The following is a 13,922-nucleotide window of genomic DNA, read 5'->3' on the forward strand; positions in this document are numbered from 1 at the left end:
CTGGAGCTGTACTGATCTATGAGTGGAGTTGGACTGGATTCCAAAATGCGGTTGAGAAAATGGATAATGGTGCTCCTCTGACTTGAATGGTTGAGTCAGTGCAGTACTAATATAGCCAATAAATACACATTCTATACCATAAATCTTATATATATACAGTATAATGTAGAATAAGGCCATAGTATATAAGCACCGCAAGGCTTAATTTGAGATTTAGCTGTATTACAGATCGTGGTTTCTCAGAATACTACTTTCAAGTGGGAAATCAGCTCAATCACAAACATCAATGTTTTTTAAATTTAGATTTGAGATTTTCTGTAAACTAAGAAGTGTACTCGTTCATTTTTTCATTTGGGTAAACATGATGAATTTATGGAGTTAAAGTGTGATGGCCCACTTGATGAGTTATGCTGATGATACAAGTGTATTTTTGCCTCTTACTTTCATACCTTTGGCCATTATTTCTATTGGTTATGATAACATTGTAAAAGTAATTGTTGAGATCTGTGAACACATCACTACAACAAAGTCAAGATAGGGCAAGAAACAAAAGCATTCAGACGATCAGACAGGTTGCAAACAAACCATCAATTTATCCAGATTATTTAAACCAGTGGTTCAAAAACTTTTTCATGTCAAGGACCCCTAAACTGACACAACTTAGACCACAGACCTCCATCTGATAAGATATTTGCTTTTAGATGATTTATTACAGAACTTGTATGAAACCCATGACCTAAATAGTCGTCTGACTCTTTTTTTAGCATTGTTGCTGTGTTCAGCGTATACGTAATTTACAATGACAACAGTGGCACATTTACCACTCAAGATTCTTAGTAATTTTTGAAGCAATGTGTCCTTGATTTCAGACAAAAGCAGGGTATCACATTATTTTTTGATAGCTACCTGATTAACGTTAACTCTCTGAGTTGAAAATGCAGTCTCCGGCTGACTCATTTTAAAACAAGAATCCTGTTAAATATAATGGCTACATATGTGATATGCTAAAACACTGAGGCTACAGCATCCTCTTCAGTTGATATGAAAAAGACACGGAAATAAGGAAACAGCTGAGGGTGGGCAATATGTCAAAAATACATATCACGATTTTTATGAGGCAGGATCGCAATCCACAATCTTATCGCTATTCTTTTTCATGTTGGTTTTTAAGACTATTTTGCAAGTTACTGAACAGTACTCAAGATTCAAAAAACTTCCTTGTCTATCACATAATGATCGAAATTTGTCTGAGGTTAGGGGCACAAACAACATAAAAACCTACACCTATAAAAGACATAAAGACATACAATTACATTAAAACGCAAACAATTCCATAAATTAATAACAGCAGGTGTTCAGAGCTGCATTAAAAAGTAGTGACAGTCTTGCAGCTTGCACCAAAATTAGTGCTACCAGTTAGCAGGCGAGCTAACCGTCAAATGGTGGCATTTGACTGTCGCCCAACTGTCAGTTTAACACAATATGCAAGTGAGCTTCCTTGCAGGACATTAAAACTGCTGTAGATTTCACCGACAGATTGGAGATGTGGTACGAGGTGCTCACCGTGTCGGCGCTGTTACCCATTAGCTTCCTGTCAGCAAACTGCTGATACAATGTGCAACGTAGCACAATACTAACTATCTCTCTGCAAAGGCAGATCATGGAGACATTTTAATTGTTCACAATCTAATATCGTTATATCGTACACCACTAGAAACAGCATTATTCTTGTTTTGAAGGGTAGGTTTGTAGTGCTAGCCCTAGCATTATAGTACAGTGTAATAAGACATAACATAACATAACCCTGTCTGGATTGTACTATAGAAATACAACAAGCAACACAAAGGTTAGATCTAGCCCTAGGCCTTTTCTTCTTTAATAGGAAGTTTTGCTTTCAACATTATAAGAGAAAAGGATGTGAGGATGAGGACCAACTGATGAATTTGATGAACATAATGTTATCTTGGGTAGTGAGTTAAGCTGAGGTTGCCTAAACGATATAGTAGAACTCAGGACCAGCTTCCAAACAGTGGATGTTCCAGACCTGAACGGACCTTTTTCTAACTTAACTTGTAATCTCACAAAATAGCATAAATGATATGCTAGTCTTGGTAGTTATGGTTGGTTACTACTGTACATAGTAATCTATTTAGCTTAATGTTTACTGCTAATGTTAGAGCAGAACACATCATTCAATACGTTCCTTACACTTTTGCTCTTGTGTTTAGGAAAGGCTAAAAATATAACGCCCTCAATACTCTGGATACAGAGAATCACTGCTGTTCAGGGAGTGGTGTAGCAAACGGTCAACTAACTAGGTTCACGTGTACAAAGTTATTATTACCTATAGAAATGATGGCCAAACCTTCAAAAATAAAACCCAAGTTGACATAAATGGGAATTATCCTTTAACAGTTAAGTATGGAAACTGATTGGCAGATGTTCCACAGTAATGTAATGTTTCTTTGCCTTTAAAACAGCAGCAGTTCTCCTCGGTACACCTGCACACGGTGTTTCAGGTACTTGGCAGGTCGGTTGTTCCTGCATCTTGGAGAAGTTGCCACAGTTCTGTGGATTTTGGCGCCTCAGCCGCTTCTGTCTCTTCATGTTAATCCCAGACTGACTCCATCATGTTGAGATCAGAGCTCTGTGGAGGCCAAACCATCTGTTGCAGGACTCCTTGTTCTTGTTATCATTGAGGATAGTTCTTTATGATTCTGGCTGGATGTTTGGGATTGTTGTCACGCTTCAGATGCCTCCCTGATGGTATTGCATTATGGATAAGAATCTAAACATCTAAAGTGCCTAAAACTTGCACAGTACTATATACTCTGTTATAGTATCATTGTTTGGCTGCAGGGTCATTATTGAGTGTGTTTAGATAAAGCAGTGTGAGCAAAAAGACTGCTATGTGTGTGTGTGTGCTCTGTGCAAAGGAAGGAACAAGCAGAGCGTGTGCGTCCTCTCTGCTCCCACAGGCCCATTTTTAAAGACCTGTGTTCAGAGTGCAGGAAGAAGGAACACACAGATCCTTCAATCAAAGAAATGACTGTAAACGAACGCACAATGCTGGCGTGGTTTTTGATCTGGGACTTAAAAGAAAAAACATCCTCACTGTGAAGACTGCAGCTTGCTGCAGAGTCCCTTCAGATCCAAACCGCCTATCGATCGGAGCAGTTTCACTTTCAGAGTGACTGTCGGGCCTCATGTTCACTCTCAGTTCACTGCTTGGGATAATTGCAGCTCTAATGTGTAGATTAGATGGCGTCAGTGTGGATTAAAAGCAAAGGATGTGCATTCTCGTCTGCTGGGCCAGCACCAGTCATTTGCTGCCCCAGATGTCACCTGCTGCTGCAGTTTGTAATGCATCTGGCCCCAGAGCATGTCATTGTCCCAGTGTGCACTGCTGCTTCCTCCTCCCTCCCTCTAATGTAACACCATGCAACCCAAACATTATCTGTCTCTTTAAAACAAGTGACAAGGCACAGTTTTTCATCTAAATTATCACAGTACCAAAAACACCTAAAAACGAAAAAGTATTAACTTTGCTTCTATGAAAATGTCCATGATTTATACTGTCTCTCACTCTGGTATTGTAACCGAGCGTCCTCTAGGATGTGGCCCCTACAGGCCAGTTAAGAGAGGTGAGGAGTGGGCAGTCAACGGTGGTATAAAACACATTATAAAATAAGTTTTTCAACAATTGTGAATCACTGCAACCACAAGAGGTCCTTGAGCATACAGTCATAAATGTGCACAAAAATATACAGCTGACGGGTCCAGTAGTATGTGCAGTTTTTGCAGTAAGCCTGTAAAAGATACACAGTGTTGTATTTCCTTCAGCATACATACCCTCCCCTGCTGTCCCAGAAAGACTGCGGCAGCCAGATTGGGCTCATTTCTCCTCTCTGAGTCTGCTAATTTTACCCGCACTCTGACCCACTTGCTGCCTACAACTCTGTAATTGCTGGCAGCACTTGTAGTGGAGCCCTAGGCACACACACACACACACACACACACACACACACACACACACATACACACACACACACACACACACACACACACACACACACACACACACACACACACACACCACCTGTACTGGGACAGGGCACAGTTGGGCCCTCTGTTTGGTTTGGGGTTACCAGGATGACAAAACACCTGACATGAAGACAGGGTCACATCCCAGCACGGTAACAGGTACAAATGTAGGGCTTGGGCAAGATAAACCTACATGTGTATGTTATGGATTATGGGATACCTAGATACAGTACTTTTTATAAATGCATTTTCCTACATTTAACAAGGTGAGAGTCTACAACCAGGCTAGTGGCTCTGAAAGGTTGTACTTGAGCTTGAGCTAAATGCTGACTGTACATACTGATGTTTAGTAGATAATGTTTGATATGGTTGTTCTCTTAGTTTAGAATGTCAGCATCCTAGCACTAAACACAAAGTCCAACTGAGACTGATAGGAATGTCATTAGTTTTAAGTATTGAACACATTAAAACGGGAAAACCTGATAGAGGAAATGTCATAAGATTCATCCTGTGGGCACCTTGAATGTCTGGACAACATCTCACGACAATCCATCCAGTATTTGTTGGGATATATCAGTGTTCCAATCAAAAGTTGTTTACATTACTGTTGCAGAATCGATCGAGACAAGATGGACTTATATTGCGGATTTTATCACACTCAGTGGTTTAGATGATATTGCTGTGTTGCTCCCTTGTATAGGTGATTATAAGGATTCAGTTGAGGGAAATGTAACATCAGTGAACAGCACAACAGCGTGCTAAACTGTGCTCAAGTGTGTGACAATGAAACCCAGGAACACGGCACTGTGAAATTCATTAGACTTGTGTTATTTTCTCGGGAACCGCTCAGTCTGCTCTTGTTCTTCATGACATGTCAAAGCCCAAGTGGCTGTGTTTCCTTTTTCTGCCTGTACTTGTGCAACCGCTCATTATACTGCGTGACCTAGACAAACACACACACACACACAGCATCAACACCCACCCATGTTTTCCCAGAGCCTTTCGGTCGTACTGTACATTGTTTGCTGATCCAGTCCGGTTGCTTACATAAGGCCTGGCAGCAGCAACACCGACTCCAGAGCTGCTGTCGTCATTTACTGATACAGGACAATACAGCCTGCTGGAGATGATGAGCTCCGCTTCTCACCCTGCTCCTCCTCTCACTTACTCATCAGGTCCAGCGTGACTCACATGACTTCAGATATTCAGACGCACCGGTGTATCGGTTTTACTATAAACCGCAGTGAAACATCCTGATCGTGACAAAACTGCCAACAGTTTCGATTACAGTCATTATTACAGTCAGTTTATGGGGTTTATTCATAACGTTTATTCAGAGATATGCGTTCTACATAAAAGGGGAAACTCCCTGCATCAAAATCATTCTTGTGAGTTCAACAAAGGTATTTCACATAAATGAATAGTAGTATTTCAGAAGAGTTATCATGATAAAACCATTTACCGTGATACCCACGGTAATCATAGCATGAACATGTGATAGCGACAGATCTCTAGTGTCAACACAGCTCCACTGCTGTTAAGGGCCACACTTTAAACGCACCTGAGATTTTGCAGTACTAGTAGAGGCTGCATGTTTTTGTTTCAGATGAGCTCAAGTTGTGCCGAAATAAAAATCAATAACAATTGTGGCGATCGAAAGTGATTAAAGAATTGTTTATCAGACAAAGCTAGGGCTGAGCAATCTCAGAAAAATGTCTCATTTATTTGACTAATGTTGCAATTTAAGTTGCGGTTGTATTCTGTAAATTCAACTCCAGGGGCCAGATGCATAAAACTCACTCATTCTTTTTGTCAGATTTATAAAGCTGAGTGTACGCATGGTTCTGTGTTATAAATCTCAGTCATTGAGGAAGTGGGTGTGCGTGCACAAGCCTCATTTCCACGTCCACAATTAGGCTAACCGTAAATGTATGAAGACGCCCTGAACCAGTCATTTTCATATCAGTTTGCTGCCTGCTCCATCAGTCTGTACAGCTGTCAGTGATACAAACAGAAAAGAAGTGTTGCACCAGCAAGGTTCTCCAACAGCAGAACAGTTATCACACAGACTATGTGGCTCTTTGTACCATCCATATCATTCATTCATCACATGGACTGTAAACCGTTGTCAGCAGTGATATCTCAGAAATGTGATCAATGATTAGTTTGTAGCGTTATATCTAAACTGACCTTACAAGATGTGACACAACTAAGGATAAAATAAAAAGAATATCAACAGCAAAATAAAATGTTGACTCCTATGTAAATTAAAAATAATGATAAAAATAATCACAAGAAAGTAATTGAACCAATGTTACCTTTATAAATGTGTCTTTGATTGGTATTTTACAAATCTCTGTGTAAGCGCAAAAAAACCCACACAATCTCAATCTAACAATGTTTTACTCACCTTATATTTCATCTCCATCTCATCACATCACCCTCAGATCGCTTTAGATAAACATGTGTATGCCTGGTCTGTGTGCAGGTGCGTGCATGGTTTTTGTGCATACACATCATTTATGCATCTGGCCCCAGGTATTTACGTAAATTTTAAGACCATAAATGCAGGCCTGTACTTAGGACACGGTAGAATAATCACAAAGTATTTTGGTTTGTACATGAATCAGATAACATAATGCATTCACTTGTTGTTAAGGGTCCTCTCAAGGTAGCGCCATGACAGTGAGCCAGCATGCACAATTACAAGAGCTGTGAAACTGGCTGACTTTGTATCAGTCATTACATTTATTTACACCTGTGCTTTCAGTGCTCCAGGCTCATTTTTTTTGATAAACGTCCCGAAAAACAATTTTAACCTTCCTGAAGTTAATGTGAACCATCCCAAAATCAAAATGTTGTGTCTTTACTTTGTAAAGCAAGACAGAGTTTCCATGGTGAACTGCACCTTTGCAATACAGTTTCATATATATGTACTATGTATGCTGCCTGCAGCTGTCCTATTTCTGCTCCTGATAACCCATGTGGTCTGGAAAGGTTGCAGCATGCTGAGTGCAGCAATTTCTCCAGCAATCTCTCTTGTATAATTTTAGAAATAATAGTTATTAGTGTCCGTATATTTCTTATTATTCCCTGTTGTTAGAGTCAGTAATTCACACCTGACGAAAAATGAAGCTGTCCACTGCAGAACAGCAGCGGTCTGAGCTCAGCAGCTATTAATCAGAATGTTAATTTTTATAACATTCATATTTGCAAGCACCTGCCAGCAAGCCGTTTGTGACTGAGGGGATAGATGGACTGGTGTAGATACCAGATCAGCTTGAGGTCCTGCGTTTACAGATAACGTCACACATTATGATTGGCTGTATGTCGGAACGTGTACAGATGCCATGTGTTTGCGCCACAGACTACCATTTAAATGAGCACATTTTGATTGTGTGATTGTAATGTAATTATTTCATATCTGTTTGTGTAGAGAGTGTAAGTTCACTATGTACATGTATATAATTTATGTGTTTGTTAATTTAATTTGTTCTAATATTTGTTAGAACAAATATTAATACCAATATTTACATCTAAAAAATACATCTTAGATATTTTTTCACAATACAATACCAGATAGATTTTTTAATGTAGATTTTTAATATGTTTAATATGTTTAATGCAGACAGTGACCCATCTGTACACACAACCAACAGTTGACCAAAGTGCTTTACAATGATGATAACAAAGGCCATGAACAACACAATAAAGACGCAAACAACAATTAACAGACAAAGAGACATTTCTTGGTTTTAACACAACAAGTTAAGAGCCAAGGAATAAAAATGAGTTTTAAGACGTGATTTAAAAGCAGGCAGTGTGGGAGCCAGTCTGATATGCAGGGGTAAGTTGTTCCAGAGTTTGGGGGCTATAACTGCAAAGGCACAATCACCCCTGTGCTTCAACCTTGATCTTGGCACAACCAAAAGTGACTGGTCAGCAGACCTGAGTGACTTTATTGGGATGTGTGGTTGTAAGAGGTCAGAGAGGTAGGTTGGAGCTAGTCCATTATTAGAAAAAGTACAACAAATTCCATGTACAACCCATAAATGGAATTCAGTCAGACAAAAATACTGCAAAAGTGTGAAAAACCAGTAGTTAGCCCTGTCTCAGTCAGTCAGTTTGTCACCAGCATTCAAATCTCCCACCAACTGTCTCTTAATACAGTATCCTAATTAAGAGTCTCTCCTAGAACCATGTATTTGTCCTGAACCGTCATGGTATGGACCTTACAGAATACACTACGACCCAAACAATTACTGTCCAATAGTTTAATAATCCACTTACTCAGATGTGCAGAACAATAATTTCCACCCGGAGTGTTTTGGCATCGCACCACTTAGCGACAGCATGGATGTATGCTAGAACCTGAAAAATGGATAAATTCTCCATAGCAAGACATGTATTAAATGCAAACAAACAAACAAACATAACTCATGGCACTTCTAAATGACAATATTCTTAAGTTAGATTAGTTAGTCAGTTAACGTTACCTAATGCAGCTAATGTTAGCTAACAAACCACAAGGAAGTACGTCATCATTACTCTGCAGAATATACAGCTGGGACCCAGTCTGGGCCAGAACTGATCTGGTATCTACACTGGTACCGTGAGAACATTTTAGGTCTGGCCTCTGAGAATCCAGCCAATGATTGTAACTATAGTAACAGTATGAGAAGTTATGGTAATAATGACAAACTGCTTGTTTTGGAGAAGTGTTCTATGCCAGAATAAAAATAAACATGTCTGGCTTAATGTGTTATCTGATCTAATTTCAATGATACAGCACTATTCAAGAGGAATACAAAGTGCTTTTCACAAGAATGGAAAATAATGTGCAATAACAAGACAGCAGGGTTCCATGAGAATGCCAGCATAAAGTGAGCAACAACAATAATATTTGGCCACAGAAAGATAAAGGGATAACATTTTCCTATAGCAGGTAAAACACCTAAATACTGTCATACAAAGCCAAAGATGAAATAGAGAATTGATATGCAGTGATATACAGATCTTATTATGTGAGAGATAAGCAAGCTGTTATCACAGTCACAGGATCTGGTATGACATCATGACTGACACTCCACCACTGAGGCTCGATTGCACAGCAGCATGTGATTTATGTGTTATTTACTTACAGCGTTGCACTGAGGATGTCCTGTTGAAATGATGATTAATTGGAGCTGTAAATGACATGGAACTTTCCAGGTACAACTGTTTGACCAGGAATCAGAGCTTGAACTGCTACGTATCACTAGTGTGAAGAGATAGGGTGTGAGATTAAGTCATAATTTGGCAGGAATTTGATGTCTAGCAGCTGTAGCGTCTATAGCATTAGCCTTTTCTTTGACACATTGTACCTCCTTTTTTTGTCAGCCCAGCGGTGACATTTTAATCAGCTCCTGTCACTTCAACAAGAACAGCAGAGACGACTGTCAGATACTAGACTATAATATTAGACCTCTCACCTCCCATTTCATATACTCATGGGGTGGCTCAGCAGTTGGACAGATTATGGGGTAAACGTTGGGGTCGGATGTAGAGTAAGACTTTTCACCTTTGTCAGCTTTACAGGCTTTTGGTGTAGTCCCTACATGTTGTAGCTAGGTGTATTTAGCATGATTTCTCTGTGTAGGGCCCACAAGAACTCATACAAATGTACTGTCCATGGCATGTACACTACTTACTGCTAACAATCCCACAATGCAATGTGCTGCATTTTATAGATGTTAGATTACAGTCAGTGTTTTCCCTATAATTGTACAGGCCCGACGGGCCACCAGGCCAACAAGAAAAATCTTTTTTTAATGCCAAAAATAATGCCAAACATCCATTAATTTGGAAATCAGTACCGTTTGGGTGCCTCTGTGCAGCGCTGTTCTGAAACTTAAGTCAACCTCTGTGTCGTTGCCAGGGAAATTTTTGGTAACGTAGCTCCTTTTAAGGAATAGGGCAGTGTGTAGTGAGAGAGTGGTTGAGAGAGTGCAAGCAGCAGAAAAGTGACGGTGAATGTGAGCGGAGCAGAGGAAAAGGTTAGCAGTAAGTGTACAGTACAGGCTGCAGTGTGTCATTATATAAATGCTGTAGCTTCTCGAGACAAAGACACATCTGTTGGTTAGCTCCAAAGTTAGCAACAATGGGTTAGCCTAACATGACAACGCTAAACAGAGAAACAGAGAACGGCGTAACCCCTGAGTCTCTCCCAAGTCCCAAGTCATCAATTAATCGTTGTGAGTCATTTTTCAAGAAAGAATGTCAGAAAATTCTTCAAAATTCTCTAGTTCCAGTTTTTATGTGAATATTTTCTTTTTTTTAGTCCTGTATGATAGTAAACTGAATATCACATTTGGATTGTGGACAGTTGGTCAGGACAAAAGAAGACATTTGAGGTTACATCTTGGTCTTTGGGAAACAGTGATCGACATTTTTCACCATTTTCTGACATATATGGACCAAACAACTAATTGATTAATCAAGAAAATAATTGTGTGAGTGAATGACTGAATGATGGAGTGACTTCAGACACAGCCAGTGAGCTAAGTCCATACCTTAGCCCTGTCTTTCTCTCTTTACATTTTGGTGAAACTTTACCCTGGAAACTCATATCACCTGGATTACTTTAGGTACTTAAAATGTCTAAACATGATGATTATGAGGCAAGATCTGAAGCTATAAAGATTGTCCTTTTTAAATGATTTCTAAGCAGTTTTATGAATCGAAGATGCCAAAATCACAGGAAAGTCACTCTGGTGCCAGCAGCATGTGTGTGACGGCTTTGTGTTCCAAGTTGACCGAGTTATGACCCTGAGAAGAAGGTGTGTGAGTTTTGACACAAACTGCATCAATCATGTTGAAATGAAGTCGCTGTGGGTTAAGCTGCCCTGTGAATTTGTGAAATCGTAGTTATTGTGCTGTCTGCCAATATCAAGACCCTGCTTCTAAAGTCGTCTCTAGGGGATCTGCACGGGGGATTATATTAAAGGAACGGTTCACAGTTTTTCAAGTCTGCCTTAAAACAACAGTCAGGAGCCCAAATGAACATTGGGCTCAACACTCCTGTTGACTCTCTGCCAGTCATGATGACTCAAATCTCTTTGCTATTCTGGGTTGATCTCCAGGTTTTCCCACTTCATAGCTCACTGTTAAATGTTCTGCCGTTAACAGAGGTGTGAATTAGACTTCCTGTAGCTGGGCTGTCTGTGCTGATGCACCCGTCGTCACTGTCTGCTCTATATTTAACCTGCTGTTGGTTCACTTAACTGCTCCTGAAAGTAGATTGGTTTGGTGTGGTCAGAGAGTGAGATGGACTGCCAGGTTGGAGGGCTGCAAACATAACAGTCATCTGAAAAGCTTATAATCCTCTTTGTGGTATTTCTTTCTGGGTACATTTCATAAATTAAGTTCATGAGATGTCTTTTAATAGAATAAAATATATTTTTTGATTTTTGAGTTTAATTTTGGTCAAAAGTGTGGTTTACAGGAAGTAGAGATTCAGGACACAGATTGATGTGAAAGTCAATTAATAACACACAATCACAGAATAATTCCTGCAATGTTTTGAAACATAATGACCAACACTGCAAGAACACAGACAGTATATACAGTCAGAGAACGTGGACTCAGTGACTGACCTGCAATCAGAAGTTTCTTTCTAAATTGCCAACTGCCCTAAATCTTTCAGCATTAGTCAATTATTTGTGCACACAGAATTTTAATCCTCTTTAAATCTGCCAGAGAATGGTGTCAAAGTCTCATTCCTCTGTTTGACACACTTCTTAAAACCATGCAGCCTCAGTAGTATTACTGCAAATCATAAATAGAGAGGAAATCTACGCCAGTTCTGTATCTGATATTCATCACACGTACTGATCATGTCTTCAGAGAACACTTTTTACAGTCGATGCATAGATGTTGAGTTAGCGAGTGACTCTGTGAGCTCATAATGGTTTAGTTTGAGAAATGTATTCTGTCTCGGTGTTATTTGAATGTGTCCAGCTTTGAATCAGAAAAACGCACATATCCTTAGTAAACCCGTAACCATGTCAGCAGTTGTTCTATTATTCATAGTCCAGCATCTCCAGGATTTGTCTTTAGATGACATCATCCCCAATCTGTCTCTCTGCTGTTCACTTTGAGCTTCAGATTCCTACAGTTAATCTGAGCTGTACAGTTCTATAGAAATAACATGCTGTACTGCATATAAAGTGGATTCCCCCAACACGTGACTAATATTGGCATAGATCCTTCATTTTTTTCATGGAGTGTTCCTCACAAAAACACATTGTGTGCATCCTTGGAGTATTACAAACATTTTGAGTGCATTTCCTTCCTCATAACACATTTGCAAAGCCAATGTTTTGGAAATTTTTGAAACCATCATTGTTCACGTCCATGTTTACTAGCGATCAGTCTTTTTCTTCCCTGCTTGTGTTGTTGCATTGCTGTGTTTCTTGGGACTGTACTGCCTAGAGATGAGTGGAAGAAAATGAAACCATTGGCAGCAACCATTTTGCGTGTGCATCATGGTGCGCTTGCACGAGAACAAACAAAACCCACTCATAAAAACATTGCTCCATAGCATTACTAGTGGTAAAAGGTTCCCACACTGTCTACCTTTAAATTGTGGACTCAATAAAAACTTGGACAACACCCACATTGTAAAAAAACTGAATTTTTCCTTCATTGCACACAGCAAAACAGTGCAGAAACACTGTTCACCCTGTGTTACCAAAGCAACAAAACACTTACACATGATATGAGATTTAGGTTAATGCATGTTCTTCCGCCCTCCTCCTGTCCACGTGTTCTCTAGTGTATTCTTCAGTCCTCCATAATTCTCTCTGCTCTCTCTGTGCAGCTATTCAGTGAAAAGATCAGTGGGGCAGAGGGGACAAAGCTGGATGAGGACTTCATGGAGATGGAGAGGGTGAGTTCAGCGCAAATGTGTGTGCTCAGCGGTAAACATGGTCTCATGATGGATGTATAGTGTTACACTGGGTAGTGCTGGATTGATCTGATATGAGGAGATAAGAGCTTCCTAACGCAAAGTCCTTCTCAGCTCATCTTTAGATTAAAAACTTGTCAGGAGTTAGATGATGACAATGGATTTCAAAGGTTTTCACCTTTTTTTGTCAACAACTTTTACTATGCCAATATCAACACAACTACCTGGCTGAAGTTTTGATTAAAATTAGAGTTTGGTTTGTGCAAATCATGAACCTTTACTGAGATGAAAAACTTAGCCTAGCTTAGCATAAAGACTGGAAGCAGGGGAAAACAGCTAGCCTTGGAGAAACACACCTACCAACACCTCTAAATCTCATTAATTAACATTTTGTATCTTGTTTATTTAGTCCATAGAAAAACAGAAGTTTAAAGATGCCAGTTTGTGCTTTCAGAGGGGGTTATGTGTTGGAACTATTTTGTGACAAATAACAATTTATGCATCCACCCAGCACTCCTCTGTCGATGCTATTTCCCCCTGCTTCCAGTCTTTATGCTAAGCTAAGCTAACCACATCCTGACTCCTGCTCTGTAACACTCATATGAGACATGAGATTAATATCAATCCTCTCATCTTACTCTCAGGAAGAATTAGAATATTTCCCAAAATGTTGAACTGTTCCTTTAATAGTGTTGATGAATGCTTTTTCCTATGAGTAAACAACAACACCAACTATGCATGGACACAACTGCATCCTTTAACATCCTTGCTTCCACCAGAAAATTGACGTGACCAACAAGTCAGTGTTTGACCTCTTGGCCAAAACAACAGAATACCTGCAGCCTAACCCAGGTAAGAACATGGATGTTATTTTATTCTATAATTTGCTGTTCTTTTATCCATCGCTATAACACTGTCTTGAGGAATCAAT

At 39.6% G+C, this 13,922-nt stretch overlaps 1 protein-coding gene across 2 annotated transcripts in view; it reads left to right on the plus strand.

Moving 5' to 3' along the window:
• The window catches only part of sh3gl3a (SH3-domain GRB2-like 3a), a 42,283-nt gene that overhangs the window by 16,395 nt on the left and 11,966 nt on the right, over nucleotides 1-13,922 (plus strand). For both annotated transcript variants that reach the window (XM_067597470.1, XM_067597464.1), the window contains exons 2-3: nucleotides 12,905-12,973; nucleotides 13,771-13,843. In XM_067597470.1, the coding sequence (XP_067453571.1) occupies nucleotides 12,905-12,973; nucleotides 13,771-13,843 (142 nt within the window). The remainder of the gene's footprint in view (nucleotides 1-12,904; nucleotides 12,974-13,770; nucleotides 13,844-13,922) is intronic.

The sequence above is a fragment of the Thunnus thynnus genome, chromosome 1 (genome assembly GCF_963924715.1).
Source record: "Thunnus thynnus chromosome 1, fThuThy2.1, whole genome shotgun sequence".
Taxonomy (NCBI): domain Eukaryota; kingdom Metazoa; phylum Chordata; class Actinopteri; order Scombriformes; family Scombridae; genus Thunnus; species Thunnus thynnus.